We start from the raw sequence: 16,449 nt of genomic DNA, 5'->3' as shown, positions 1-16,449 counted from the left end.
AATGCACCTCCTGCAACAACTTCCTCATGTTCAGACTCTATGGCGTCATCATCTGGCTGTTCTTCAGCCCTCTCTTCTTCCTGTCTTCTCTCTTCTGTGGCCTGCTTCTGTTGGGCTTCTCTGGGCTGTATTGACCCCTTCTGTTGACACTCATCTTGAAATCAGTGCACATGTGTTGTAAGTGTAAAACATGCGCTCGTCCATGTGTGTTCGGCGTGCTCATTTGACAGTTGAACTGTATTTTTCTCAAAAAACAGTGTTCAGTACTTCAAGCTAAGTTTCCAAGTGACGTTCTCACCAGCCAAATTAGAGAGCAGACAAAAAAACACTGGCGGTGACACAAAGGGCTGTATACAGCTCTCTTGTGAAATGCGCCGCATACGAAACAAGATTAGATTACAATGTACATCTTCTTTCTGTTTGGGCTTTTCCCTTCAGGGGTCACCACAGCAAACCAATCTCCTCCATCCAACCCTGTCTTCTGCATCCGTCTCTCTCACACCAACTACCCTCATGTCCTCCTTCACTACATCCATAAACCTTGGTAAAACTTCCATAAGCCTCCTACCTGGCAGCATCCTTCTACCAATATATTCACTATCTCTCCTCTGGACATGTCCCAACCATCTCAGTCTGGCCTAAAGGGCTTTATCTCCAAGGCCTCTAAAATGTAATGTCTCTCTGATGTACTCCTTCCTGATCCTATCCATCCTGGTCACTCCCAATGAGAACCTCAGCATCCTCATCTCTGCTACCTGCAGCTGTCCCTCTGATGTACAGTGGCCTGAAGTATTTAGAATTTCTCACATTTCTGCATAAAATCACCATTAAATGTGATCTGATCTTTCTCAAAATCACACAGATGAAAAAACATTTTCATATTTTTCATGATGTTTGCATATTAACAATGACAGACGGAGGATGAATAAGTAATTGAACCTTCAGCCTAAGGAGACTTTGAGGGCAATTAATGACTGGGGTTTTTTTTTCTTTTTTTTAAATTGAGTGTCTAATCACCTAGGAGTGGCTTAAAACTGCCCTGTCCACTATAAAACCCATTGGTAATAATAATTGTGTCTTGATGAGAAGAATGTGCACCATGCCTTGTTCAAATCAGCTCTCTGAAGACCTGCAATCAAGAATTGTCCATTTGTATGAAGCTGGGAAAGGTTACAGAACCATCTCTAAAAGTTTGAATGTTCATCAATCCACATTTAGAGAAACTGTTTGGCACTGTTGCTACTCTCCCAAGGAGTGGCCTGGCATCAAAAATGATGCCAATAGTTCAGCGCAGAATACTCCGAGAGGTAACAAAGAACCCTAGAGTGTCTGCTAAAGACTTACGGAAATCACTGGCACAGTCCCCTATCTCTTTACACACATCTACTCTGTATAAGATGGTGTTCATTGCTGCATGTTTAATGTTTGCAAAAAGGCACTTATTCCACAGAACTACTGGCAAAATATTTTGTGGACTGATGAAACCAAAGTTGAATTGTTTGGGAGGAACACACAACTTCATGTATGGAGGAAAAATAACGGAACGGTTCACCAACATCAAAATCTCACCCCAATCGTGAAGCATGGTGGAGGATGCATCATGGTTTGGGCCTGTTTTGGCGCCTCAGTCTCTGGTCAACTTGCAATTATTAATAGTGAAATAAATTCAAAAGTTTAGCAGGATGTTTTGCAGGAAAACTTGAGGTGATCTGTCGGACAGTTGACGCTAAAAAGAAGATGGATGCTGCAACAAGGCAATGATCCAAAACACAGAAGTATATCAACCTTAGAATGGTTTCAGAAGAACAAAATACAACATCTGGAGTGGCCAAATTAAAGTCCTGACTTGAACCCCGTTGAGAGGCTGTGACATGACATCAAGACAGCGTCTTGAACATCATGAAAAATATGAAAACATGCAAATATCTGGGTGTTTTTTAGTTTAAGCAAACACTGTTTTTTTCATCTGAGTGATTTTGAGAAAGATCAGATCACATTTAATGGTGATTTTATTCAGAAATGCACCGTGTACGTTAATGAGGCACTGCCGCCATCCACATGTAGGTAGAGACGGTCTCTGTGTGAGACTGGCCAATCACAGAGCGTGAAGAGTGAACACATAATGAGCATTTTTTTAATACGGATAATAAAGTTTCATGCTCGTATCTGGCAAAAATGCGTTATCCGTAACAGATACTGGTTTATAATGAGTATCCAGCTCATCCCTAGTGACTATTACTGTATGTTGCTCATTGATCCAAACTCACCATATTTAATGTGAGGTGTTCATGTGTGGTTATTGCAACTTTGGATGTGGCCACACTGTCACTACTTAGAGTTGCACTCAGGATTTTAGTATTTCTTTTTTTAATAAATGGCCAATTAAAAAAATGCCCCCTTGTAAACTTGAAAATGTTGACGAGAGGGTTTTTTTTGGCTGTTGGTTCATTGAGAATCAATTTAGAAAGTTTGCAAATAAAAAAATACAATGAGGTTTAAATAATTTTGAGTCATTAAGTCATTTTTTGTGCACGGCGTGCGAGTGGTTAGCGCGCAGGCCTCACAGCTAGGAGACCAGAGTTCAATTCCACCCTCGTCCATCTCTGTGTGGAGTTTGCATGTTCTCACCATGCATGCATGGGTTTTCTCCGGGTACTCAAAAACATGCTAGGTTAATTGGCAACTCCAAATTGTCCATAGGTATGAATGTGAGTGTGAATGGTTGTTTGTCTATATGTGCCCTGTGATTGGCTGGCCACCAGTCCAGAGTGCACCCCGCTTCTTGCCCAAAGACAGCTGGGATAGGCTCCAGCCCCCCTTGTGAGGATTGCAATTAAGTAAAATCTTATGTTCACAGTGCAAGCACTTTGCAGCAGGGTGTTATTTCTTCTGTTCTTTAAAAGTGAAGTGGTAAAGAAAAGTTGGTATAGACTGTGTCATGAAGACAAAAACTTAATATGGCCATCAGAGCTTACACTGAAACAGAATTGGATGTGGGGAATGTTTTATTGAACATCACTACCTCCATTTTAGCTACAGTGGAATAGGTTCCAGAAGGTCTGACTCTATCTGAAACTCTAATAATCCATTTTAATTCAAAATGCATATAGGCGTCTCAACTCTTTGTCAAAACTTCCTTTGGTTCCATGCATAGTTGTGGCATAACCGTATTAATTAACAAAGAACTACAGAGTCAACCGGAATGGTAACAAATATGTTTTGTTATAAAAATACATTAAGAACTCACATAGTGTATTACTAACATAACAGGACTATTGTATGCTAAGTAGAAAATGTAAACTATGCAAAATTTTGGTGTCAATTTTCACCGTTAACCAAAAGAACATGAATATGAATTGAATATGAAGGAGCACTCATTTTGGTATCATGGTGCATAATCATTCAAGGGTGCTAAAAATTGGAATTTGGAAGACTGAAATGATGATCCCAAGTAAAAACCATCATGTCTCATTTCGAAGTGATGCTGATACTATAGACATCCATTGCTCTGTTAAATCTGTTAATTTAACTTCTAGCTTTTGTCCAGCAATCCCGAAACTTTAGCAACTTCTGATTTGTGTTGGCGTGAGCCCGATAACAGCAAATAACGGATGAAGACATTTTGATTTTATTTCCAACAGAAAACACCACCTCTGCCACACAGTCTCGATACCGGGCTATCATTCAAAAATCTGCTAACGGAGGTCAAGAGTGCCCCGACACGCTTTATGAAGAGAGAGAGTGTGAATCACTCCAAGCGTGTCCAATGTACAGGTAAAACATTTGGTTTGTTACTTCCTATCTAGGAACAGTAAAGCAGAGTGTAGCATACAATTTTGTATTTTATTGTATATTTCGTGCCATGTTAAACAAAAATGATCTCAAATGTGATATAATGATTCATTGAAGTAATTCATCAATGCACAACAATAATTAACAAGTCATTTGAGCATAGCAAAATTGTTCCCCAGTCCATCCATATACAATGGCCAACAAAAACTGCAGTACTTGTGATGTGAATAGGACTGATTGCCCGCCAATACTCACGTTTTTCCCTCTGTTGTGATTTCAAGGTGGAGGATACACAAGTGGCACACCTGCACTTTGGTTCCTGATTCTGTACAACGTAGCTCATCTCGAATGGCAGAAACCTGCGGGAAGGGTTTAGAAACAAGAGGCAAGTCTTTTTTTATGCTAAAAAAAGGTTTCTCACTGTATTTGTGTGCCCATTTTAAGCTTCCTTCTGGTTAACTATCTTTATTTAATGACTCCTAACGGTCCTTTCATAACGGCTCCTTTAACAAACAATTGATGGACCCATAAAACACAGAGGCAATTTGTCCTGAGAGTGTAATAAGATGAATCTGTCTGTCTGTTGTCTTGGCGATCTCATCACACCACTGGTTCCTCATTAATGGAGCGAGCTGGGGGGGCCGCAGGCACATAGCAGACTGAAAGATACCTTGGCCTCAACATGCAAGGTACTTAAAAAATGACCAGGTCAAATAATCTATCTACGATAATAATGGAAAACATATTTAGTTCAATGGGACATTTTATTGTGGGATCTGCTGACCCAGTGAATGGAATTTAATCATCCATCCATTTTCTACTGCTTATCCTCACGAGGGTTTGTTTCGGTATGCTGGAGCCTATCCCAAATGACTTGGGGTGAGAGGCAGGGTACACACTAGGATGATCACCAGCCAATTGCAGACAACCATAAATGCGCAAGCGATTCAAACCCAGATCTTTCCCGATCTCCTGACTGTGTCGCCAACATGCTAACCGCTGGGTCACTCATGAAGAATGAACTTGGTTTGGTATGTCAAATGCCAAACGCTGGTCCTTGTGTGTGGTGTCCATGTCGTCCATGAACCCTGATGAAGAAGTGCTTGGGTAGTTCCTCTAAATTTTCAGTCATTATATTGGAAATAAAGTGCGGAAATAATACCAGCAACTTGAATACTTGAATAAATTCCTGTCTTTACTGCTCCGTGCTCTGGGTCAGCATTCCCACTTCAACATATCACATATAAATATCTCCCACCAACTCCAGAAAAAGCTGGAGTATGTTCTCCAACCCTAGAGCTTCAACCAAAGCAATCACTGGACTTGATTTGCATTACTCCCACCCACAGAATGTGATGGATGGTTGTGACAGATTAAATTAATTCATAAAGTCGCACAAGCAATTCAGTTCTTAAATTGTGAAATAATTAAATCTATATGGTTTTACATTAAATTAACTGGCATGTTTGATAATCTAATGACATATTTAACACATATAATTATTTGAATATTTATTTACAGATTAATTCATTTATATTTAATATTCAGAATTAAAATGTATTCACTAATTGAATTCATTTGTTTAAAGATGTACACTACCGCTCAAAAGTTTGGGATCACTTGGAAATTTCTTTGTTTTCCAAAGAAAAACATTTTCATGCATTTCACAATTCACAACAATTCTTTCCATTTCACAAACATTTTTATCCATTTCACAAAACATTAAAATGAATCAGATGATTTTCAAAGAAGGATCTACATTTTTGCATAGAGGCCTACTATCAACAACTGTCATTCCTCTGTATCAATCTCCTGGTATGGCTGCTAATCCAAGTTCATCATTTTATAAGACTAATAGATTATTAGAAAACCCATCTAAGAAATCTCTACTCCCTTCAGAGAGCAGCACAAACTGGGTCTAACAAGGACAGAAAAACGATGCACAACTGTGCAAGAAGACAAATATCTGAGAGTGTGTAGTTTAAGACAAAGACGCCTCACAGGTCGTCACCTGGCAGCTGCACTAAATAGTCGCCGTCAAACACCAGTGTCAGTATCAACAGTGAAGCACGACTTCAGGACTTCAGACTTCATGGCAGGATTGCCAAAAAAAGCCATATATCAGACTGGCCAAAAAAATTTCCAAGTGATCCCAAACCTTTGAGCGGTAGAGTATGTGTTTATTTCATTCTGTCCCATTTGGTGCTACATAGTACCAACCCCTCAGACTAGAGCTGTCCTACCGAGTCATTGAGCATGGACTGAGATAAGAGGCAAACCCTTTTCTTAAGAATCCACAGTTAACAATCCAGTTACGATGGATTCAATGCTCTGACAATTCAATGATCCGGATGGATGATAATATTTACAGGCACAACTCAACATGTTTTGTCATCACCTTACTGTGCCTAGTCAAGGACACGTTTAAATGACCATAATTCATGGTGGAACATTAGGGCCGAATAAAGGCTGACTCAAATAAATAAGTGGAGTCAAATAATTGTGACCAGGAGGCACATTTCCTCATGGTGGAGTACTTTTTTCCGTGGAAAAACTTCTAGAACTGTCCATGAGTCGTGGACATAAGCTGAGTGTCAGCTTGTAAAATCTCCTCCTCCACTCCAGATGAATTCAGGTGAAACGGTGTTGCAATTTTTGACGCGAGTGAATAAACCTCGGCATCTTCCCGAAAAAGATAGCACATGAATGTAACGACTGTCTCCAGTAAAGCCATGTTTTGAAAGTGTTTGTCAAAGCCTCATAGACAAGGTCTCAGTGTGCTCTGTGTAGCATGCAGCGTGAAGTTGCACACACGTCTCCCCGTTGCGTCTCCAGCTCTGACGCAAGGTTGTGAAAGTTTGCTAAATCACGGCGCTGCAGCTTTGAGGACAGATGTTGCATTTTTCATTAAATGTTTTGTCTTTTCATTACAGTTCTACATTAGGGTCATTCAACATCCAAATGTCCAATCTAGCAGCCACTGATTAGCATTGAATTGATGGCATTCCGAATGTTTAGCGACACAGAAAAACTCGATATTTTTGGCGAGTGGTCATTGCAGATATTTTCAGATGTGCACGGAATAGAAGAAACTGGCTTTGAAGAGGTCTGAATTAAACAGGCTATCCTCATTGCCATGTTCATTATCTCTTTCATATCGAGCATTTTTGCGCATCATCCCTTGGTGGTGTATTATGCAGTGGTAATCTAGGAGCTCCGTGGTGATGGGCACCAATTTACACACTGGGAGCACACGTACCCACTGGGGTTTTCTGTATAAAGTCTTTGAAAGATTAGAAAATGTTTGTTTAACAGCTCCTCTTTCGCTACTATGCCAGTAAACACACCAAACAATCACTCTTTCATAGACTCATCCGTCCTGTAAATTTGCTGGGTCAAATCCTCAACCATGGCTTCTACCCCCATATAACTATAGTTCCTGAAGATAATCTCCCTGCTTTTTGCAGTTTTTGTTGGAGAAGAAATTTTCCGCAACCTAATTGAGGCCTCCAAGACCACTTGTTTAAGTAAATTTCACCTCCCCAAGCGTATTCGTTAATCTCCACTTATGAGAAGGAATAAAACTCACACACTAGTACAAGTTAACACTATGTATTGTTTAACAAGATCAGACAGAATAAATTCACAAAAATACAGGATCCTGGGCTGAGTTTCTCTTCCAATGTCCGCCTGCAGCCTCCCGACGATAAGAAGGAAAGTCAGCCCCGATTCTTGCATCCCAGCGCTTTTTGTAGATCTGGGATGGGATGTAGATGGGATGTGTAGGGAATGGACCAGTATCCCGTTCCCGGACCAGATGCCTCCTCCATCACCCCATTATCTTCATTGCCTCCTGGGTAAATGACCGTAAATACCTAAGACCTTCCTACCTCTGCAAAGATAAGAAGAAGAACCACAACACAGAATATTGTGCCCTGACCATCTATTAACTGACCATTAATGTTCACTGGTCACAGTTTACCTTGATACTCATCTACCCTACATCAAAGACAATTATTTAAAAAACTAAATTAGACTTACATTTTTCATGGATGTGTTGCCTCTTTTATCGTCTGTTTTTCTTCTCATGACTTACCCGGATTGATGTTTTAGTAGCCACGTATACATGGACACAAATATTCCAATTGCCTTCATTATATTTGCTCAAACGGAAAGAATTTAACTTTTGTATACCCCTCATTCCGAAAGAAAAGTGCCAATCCTAATCGGATTCACAGGGGTGGAATATTATTTTCCTTAATCCGATTGAAGTATCTTGTACCCAATCAATCAATAGTTTCCATTTGAGCAAATAAACCCAATGCAATTGGAATATTTGGGTCCATGTATACGTGGCTAATGTGTTCGGAAAAGTCATTCGGAAAGAAGAAAAACTCCTCATGTAAATGTGGCGACTGTGAAAAATATAGTTTTTTTTTTTATTCTTACTGACTGAGGAAAAACACCCAAAGAAAAACCCACTTAAACCGTTCTTGTTTCCCAAAGTCACAAAATAAAACATCCTCATGCGCCAACCCAAACAATCAAAAGGACGGTGAAGGGAACAAGCCGACATCTAAAAGGCTGTCATCCTGTCTTCCCACGGCTACCCCTAAACGAGGAAACACAACTAAAACCCAAAACAAAAGTGAAAACAGGCCAGCCTCTCACATTAGGACAAGAGTGCAGCAAGCGGAGCACACGATTGGAGTGGAGCCAAGCACATTCTCACATTTATATGCACCGGAAGGGCGGGCCAATCAGCTGCTTCATGAAAACACATGAGGCAAAAAAAAGTGGCTGAAGGACGCAAAAAAGTTTCTTCATCCTTTTCTTTCTCAGCTCGCTTTTGAATGGAAGTGTCTTATGAACAATCAGAAAACGCCACTCCACAGTGGAACATTTCCATTTTATGGTAGACTGGGAGATGAGGCCAGTGCATTTCAAACATGCCATTGTAGAAGGAAAAAAAAAAAAAGTCCTCCTCCCATTCCGTATAGAAGTGGCAGGTCTTTGGCTTTGTCCAGCTCTCACATTCATTTTTACAACCTTTTTTTCGAAGGAATAAATTGGAGGTTTGCTTGGTAGTTTTGCTGAGTTTTTGTGCATGGTGACCCATTTGTCAGAAAAGACGTCCCACTGTTTGGTCCTGTATGTCAATCAATTGACGAATGAGTCTATCTTTGTGCAATGCCATGCCATCTACCCACACTACCTTCGATCGTCGTAATGGGCAACCCTGACTCAGCGTTTTCTCACACAAACATCAAAACACTTGACATAGACATAGACATAGACATAGACATAGACATAGACATAGACATAGACATAGACATAGACATAGACATAGACATAGACATAGACATAGACTTTCTTTATTGTCATTGCACAATAACACAGCAGTGAAATTGCCAACAAAATGTTGTTTATTATTATTTATTATTTATATTTATTTTTATATAAAAATGTATTTTATATTACTTATATATATTTATATATTATTATTTTATTATTTATTATTGCCTAAATAATAATAAATAATAATGTGGAGAATAAATAGATTACATCAAATATGAACAATGTACAGTGTAAACAGTAATTTGTACAATTAATTTAAATAATTTAGAATAAATAACAATTACAATTACAATTGAGACAATTACATACAATTTAAGGCAAAAAGGGGCACCTTAACATTTTGTTCGTTTACAAACCCTAATGATGGGAGATTTTAGCAATAAACTGCATGGTTGATGTGGCAAAATGGACTTGGTCATCCAGCCTATTAGTGTGTTGTTGCCTGGCCAATCGCCGAACTATAAAGAGGGGCGGTGCCATCGGCCCCACTTTCTTCCTTGTTGGTGCTGAGATACTCCCCTTTTCTGGTCACCCCGTGCAATCCTGCACAAGTGTATATAACATTATTGTTTGTATATGACAATAAATTAGAAAAGTGTATATAGTTATATTTGGACCTACTGTTGAGTGTCCTGTTGTGTCATTGTGAAACCAGATGTTGGCTTCAGGCTGTCCTGTTCCTCTCGGTGCTGTACTCGACCGGTATGTGGTCCCAGGTGTTTGTGGCATCCAGTCACCCGTGTCATCTCTTTCCCAGTTGGTGCATGGTGCTTGATCTCCCCTTTCACTGCACGGAAACCTTACGGGTGCGGAGTTGTGGCAGTGTGCAGTTTAAGCGTTCCCCTCTCCTCCACCGGCACCAACACTTGTGCCGCCCACCCACTGTCCCCGCCCCCATATGCTAATGACCGGTTGCTGCTTGCCTTAGGATACTGATATTGTTACGATGTTGCCCTCTCTGTTGCCCAAGTTTGTTTTATTTAACACTTCCAGCATCTTGCTGGCTCTACTGCAGTGATCTCAAACAAACGGCCCGTGGGCCAAATGTGGCCCGCAGGACACTAGTTTGAGGCCCCCGCCTTGATATGAAAGTTTAATGTTAGTGCGGCCCGTGCAAGTTTGATATGGATGCTGTATGGTACAGAAAAAATTATTACGTTTGATTAATGTTCATGTTAAAGGTTAAATAACTGTTAATAGTTATTCTCCCTATCCGTGTGGAAGTGGTAAGTTTTTGGCTATTTAAGTTTGAAGGAAATAACTTGAAGGCTACCGTTTAGGTCGCTAGCGCTCTAGTTTGCGAGTTAGCATGTGTCTCAAGACCCTGCAGTTGCGCAATATGTTGTAAATAAAAAAAGTATAAATGTGACTATAGTCGTGTTTTGTCATGTCTACAGGGCTCTAATAATGCTTTGTTAATTTTAATATGAAAAAAATAATTTGTCTACCCACCAACTATATGTGGTTTCTTGTTTTTATTATTTGCCGTTTTATTATTATTATTATATTTATTTATTACTGATTGATTGATTTCCTTTATTCTTGATTTGTTTATTTATTTTTCATCTTATTTTGTGCAGAAAAAAAAAGATATTTGAGAACAGTGGAATGTTTTATCAGAGCTTTTATTGTAGAAAATCAGAACCAAAGCACTGAAAAAGTTTGTATAATTTTCAGTTTTTAATAAATGCGTTTTTTTTTTTTTTGGAAAAAACCTGATGCGGCCCAGCCTTGCCCAGACCCCATCTCCAGTGGCCCCCAGGTAAATTGAGTTTGAGACCCCTGCTCTACCGCAATGGTGCAACAAACCTAGTGTGCTTTATATTTACCCCGGGCTGACAGTGGATCCGCTGTCCTGATCCAATCCGTCTTGCTGCAAGTGCCACTCACACTGACTACAGTAGGCTCTATGTGTGAGCATCCTCTCTGGACGCTCGTGAGAGCAGATGTTCACACGATAACTCGCCTTTTATACAGGATGTTCTTGTAAACAATAGCTTTTGTGGGGTTATTTTTTGGTGCCTTTTGACTTAATACAATGATGTTTATGATTATTCAATGGACCGGAGAGTGCTGCAGCATCTGTGACATCTGGGACGCCCGAAAAAAAAGTTCTTGCTGTTTTGCTATGCTGCCAACGCAACCGGAGCCCCGCCATACGTAGCTGGTATGAGCCTACAACAGACATTTCAATCTTACAGAACTGAGCGCGGGGTTACAGTATATTATGTAATGATTTCCTTAGATGCCGTTGTCCGCTTCCTTTTGTTTAAACTTATCTCCCATCACCCCCTGTGTTGCCACATAGTATATACCTGCTGTGCAGTAGTCAGTTTTTTCAGCCTTACAACTTTGCATAAATTGACCTTTTTGTTCGAATATATATTTACCAACATTATGAAGCATGAAAATGCAGTTTAGGGACAAAAGAGCATGGTTGCTGTGAACCATCCTGTACATCCAATGCAAAGTTGTTAATCTTTTTATGACTATCTTGAGCAAGCCAGCAAACCCGCTCGTTCTCAGTGACTCAATGACCGTTCTTGAAGCCCCTGACTCAAACATCGTTCCTTTCATGACTGCAAGTGTGTGGTGTAGTGCTGTGTAGTCAGCAACACAATACAGTCATCCCACTTTCAGTACGATTCGATATGACTTTTGATTATCGAGCACTATCTTGGTTTTCCTACAGTATTGTTACGAGTCCAATTGACCTCAAGTGTAGCCGTCCATTCATTTTCTATGCCGCTTTCCCTCACATTATTTCTATTCATTGTACTTTGCGGCGTAGATCTACACCACATCCCAATGAGGGTTGTCTCTGATTCTTCCATGCAACGGAATTAAGTAACTGTAATGCATCCACCACCACAAACTACAACCACAATAATAAATAATTCGCCAATGAACGCCTCTCTGACAGCGTCAATCTCAGCTGAGCATTCATATCTCTATATAGGGTGTGTGTTTACTCCAACTTGGAGCAGACCTCATTAAATGTAAGTGGTGGTGTTGTGGCCGGTCGATGTATAACAAGCTCGGGACTTTCTGCTGCACTCAATTACTTTAACCAACATGGATGAAATGATATAAGTATAAAAACGTAGTTAATATAGTTCTAAAATAAGTGATGCTTTCAGTGAAAACACATTTCCTGCCTCACAAATTATGAATTGATTGCGCAGAACTAATTGTGACCTTCACATGTGTGTGTGTGAGAGACACTCTCTTTCATTCAACCAGGCACAATGGCAAAGTGGCATTGGGAAAGCAAATGAGAATTGCATTCCTCTGACTGAGGTTGGGAAAATGACAGCCACTCATCATCGTCATCGTCATTATAATGTAAATTCTCACTAAGATGAGCACAAATGATCCTAGAAACTAGCTTGCTCAAGTACTGTGATGATGTTTCCAGTCGCTGAGGCAATTGGGAATGTAGCATTTCTGCTCTCTCGCACTTAGCTATGTAATTGATCGACATTTCTCTGTGACTTTTTAGTACGGGAAAGATAGTCAAATGTAGCCTCCCCAGGTGTGATGCAATCCTGCTTGACCTTTACAGCTTAACCTTTTGAATATGATTACAAGTGTAGATGTTAAATACCTGTGACATTTCCAAAAAATGGTTGAGATACAAACTTTGTCGAAAGACTTGACGCAACTCGGAATTTCACCAATGTTTACTGATTGTTAATAAATAATAGAAATAGAATGTACATTATGTACAGTATACTTGTTTTATACTGATTTAATTCATCTATTCATTTTCTATACTGCTTGTTTTCATTGTCACAAGTGAGCTGGAGACTATCCCAGCTGACTTTGGGCAAAAGGTGAGGAGGTACACCTTGGTCTGGTTGCTAGTATATCGATGGGTAAATTCACACGCACATAAACACAGATGGGAATTTAACGTCACCAAGGAGTTTAACATGCATGTTGACAACTATGCCTCCCCACAACTTCCACGGGAGAACATGCAGGCTACACTGGGATCTGCAGATTGATGGGTTGTGGCCCTACTGCTGGTCTGATATCAATAATTAATTGCAAGCATAGATACATAATTAGTCTAGGTGTTCAGCATTTACATATAGTACATGATAGCACTTTTCCGTTCTCGGGTCCTCCGTCTTGATGTCCATTTTGCAGTTGGTGTGCCATTTGCCTTGAATTTTCCCCTGCTTCCCCGAAGTCACGTTCCTTCTTGGCGATGTCAGTGTTGCAGGAGACCTGGCTGAAGACCTCCACGTGATATGCAGCCTAGTCACAATCAAATAGTTCATGCATGTAGACTGCTCCAAATCATAAATTCTCTGTTTCATTTATGATACGATTTCTTAATTACTTCTTCTCTGTGATTGGCCAGCCACACAAAGCGACCACCTCCCACCCTAGCCATACCTCATTTGTGTACTATATGGTGCATTTGGCGAGTTAAAAACTGCTATTGTTGCGTTGGTCACACTGCCTCCACTTGAGCCGCCAGCTGAAGAAAACCGGGATGATTTTAAAATAATGTACTGCTGTAAGTCCCACACATTTCCAGTTAAACCACGCCCATTACCGGTATATGCCCCACCCACTCCGAGTACAGATACAGACAATTTAGATGGGTGAACCGAAAGCGATCCAGATAGTCCCTATCCTGTACATCCTGTACAATATGGGAGCACCAACATCAGCACTTTTTCTCGTCTTGTGCCGCCCAAATAGATTATATAGAGTATGAATAGAATGTCACTTTTCAACAGGATATTAATCACACTGATGATCTTCTATTACTTTACACTGTTTCATCATATCACAATGTGGCATGGTTGGATTAGCATTCAGATCCAATTTGATGGGATGGGACTTAATGTAGAAGGAAACCCATTATTATTACACATGATGGAAAATGTAACAGTTTCTGGGTTGTGCTGATAGACGCTATCGATAGAAGGAACTTTGATTAAATATGTATTCATTCAATAAGGATGTTCCTCTAAACCAATTTCTATAGCATGAGAAAACCTGGAGTGTAAAAAGCCTTTTGAGAGAGTGTCCTTTCAGCAGCTTCTCCAAAATGCTCACCTTTCTAAGTAAGGGTATAATTAAAAGGTGATCTCTGCCTGTGGGTGAGATGGTGTGAAATACCACACACGGACTTTGGCATCAAGAAGCTGAAAGAAAACTGTTAAAAATAGAGTTGAAATGTCAGTGCTGGAGTCTGACAGGAAAAGGACACTGGTGGTGACAGAAGGAGGTTTTTGACTTGTGCATGTAGTACTGGGTTCAGCACCAAGAACGATGGAAGTACATTGATAAAGCCAGATAATTACAGTGTATGCTGTATTGTAAAGCAGTGGTTCTAATTTTAGCAAAATACGTCTATTTTTCAAAAATCCAAACCTACATTGATTGCACCCCTGTTAAAGCGTAACTTCACTGTGGTTTATCACACCTGAGTTAAATTTCTCTAACCACACCCAGGCCTGATTACTGCCACACCGGTCCTCCATCAGAATCAGAATCAGAAAGTTTATTGCCAGGTATGATCAAACACATACTACGAATTTGTTTTGGTAAAGTAGGTGCAGACACATCTATTAAAAAAGAATGAAAAATACAAAATATACAGAATAAATATATGTACACAGTCTGTTTTTTGTTTGTTATTCCGGAAGTGCAGTCTGATTGTTTTTCCTAAAAGTCCAAACTGGGCGTTAATCAAGAACACACTTAAATAGAACCTGCATGACAAAGTGAAGTAGACCAAAAGCTCCTCAATAAGTAGACATCATGCCTGAAAATCTGAAAAAAAAAAACAATGTGGAAAAGGTTATAAAGCTTTGGGGCTCCAGTGAACTACAGTGAGAGCCATTATCCATGGCAAAAACGTGGAAGAGTAGTGAACATGGAGTGTGGTGACGACTCAATCAAGAGGTCACAAAAGACCCCCCCCCACAACAGCATCCAACAAACTGCAGGCATCACTTGCCCGAGTTAAAGTCAATGTTCATGACTCCACTGTAAGAACGGCACTGGGCATTAGCATTAGGAATTTGAGATGCTGATTTCGAACACCAAGTTGAAGATGAGATCCTGCCCCAAGTACTTTAAGATCTTGTTCACGAGTGAGAGAAGGACGGATTGCAAGATAGAAAGGTGGATGGGCGCAGCGTCTACAATGATGCAACCTGTCCATTGACCCACTGAAGGGTAAGGGAGTCAGGAGAAGAGAGAGCTGAGTCAAAAGGCAAAGCTCTCGTTTCACCAGTCGTTTCACCAGTCAGTACATTCCTACCCTTACCTTTGGGGATAGAATTGTTAAATACAAAACATCAAAACCTGTACCAGGTTTACATATTCCAATAAAATTGCATTTCCACATTTTTTTAGATTTTCAGAACTGTTTCAGAAAGTGTGTGGATAGATTAGATATTTAAAAACAACACAAAATAATGTCTTCATCATGGCGACACACTATACCACATTTGCTCTGCAGACAAATAGAGACCAAACAGCTTTTGTCAGAGGGCAAAATTTAAAAGTCAAAGAGAAATCAATGAAATGGATGAAGGGCATGTTTGTAGATCAGTGAATCCACAAAGGCCTACAACATGTTGGAAAAGGGAGTGGAGAATCTGGCTTGTGTAAATATATTCCTGCATGTTCACTGCATCATAAACCTTACTAGTCCGCTGATGCTTTGTGACGCTTCGTCTATGCTTGAGAGACGGATTTAACACCATCCAGTATGTTTTATATACAGTATAGTATATGTTTTCCATACTAACATAAGTAAAGGGGGAGTATTTCTCTAGTTAGCTAGTTTTCTTTGAATCAAAGTATGAACATCAGGTGTGTAAAATGATGCTTTTACTGCCCCGGCCAGATGTTGGGAATTCTGTCTTGTCACGTAGACAACTGTTCTCCAGTCAAGCCATACGGTAGGAAATTAAAAGGCTTCCTTCACATAGATGATTAGACTGCAGAGCACCTTGCTGCATATATTTACATACTAATGAGGTCATCTCTCTAATATCCTATCCTATGTATGCTCTTAGGACACGTGTGTGGTTTTGAATATTTGCTTTTTGATGCACTGTTGACCTCAAGCTCATTTGTAAGCGGGGTTGTTTTTGTCTTAACCAGAATACAGTATATACTGTATGTATATCTTCAATATAACATTTATTTTCATAGCCTATTTCAAGCCAAACAAAGCCAATATGCTTGTTTTGCCAGAACATGAACAAATGATGGTATTCACAACTCATGTTTTGTATTTCACAATGTATTTATTTCCAT

The 16,449-nt window shown here is 39.9% G+C and overlaps 1 protein-coding gene across 1 annotated transcript in view; it reads left to right on the top strand.

The window, feature by feature from the left end:
• Positions 1-16,449, top strand: part of thsd7ba (thrombospondin, type I, domain containing 7Ba) — a 236,700-nt gene that overhangs the window by 147,384 nt on the left and 72,867 nt on the right. Inside the window, exons 13-14 of the mRNA XM_078795299.1 lie at positions 3,642-3,774; positions 4,074-4,177. Of these exons, the coding sequence (XP_078651425.1) occupies positions 3,642-3,774; positions 4,074-4,177 (237 nt within the window). The remainder of the gene's footprint in view (positions 1-3,641; positions 3,775-4,073; positions 4,178-16,449) is intronic.

Source organism: Doryrhamphus excisus, linkage group LG12 (assembly GCF_037039965.1).
Source record: "Doryrhamphus excisus strain RoL-2023G ecotype Guam linkage group LG12, RoL_Dexc_Guam_v1.1, whole genome shotgun sequence".
In the NCBI taxonomy this organism is placed as follows: domain Eukaryota; kingdom Metazoa; phylum Chordata; class Actinopteri; order Syngnathiformes; family Syngnathidae; genus Doryrhamphus; species Doryrhamphus excisus.
The sequence above is the reverse complement of the archived record's forward strand: the minus strand, read 5'-3'. Positions and strand labels throughout refer to the sequence as shown.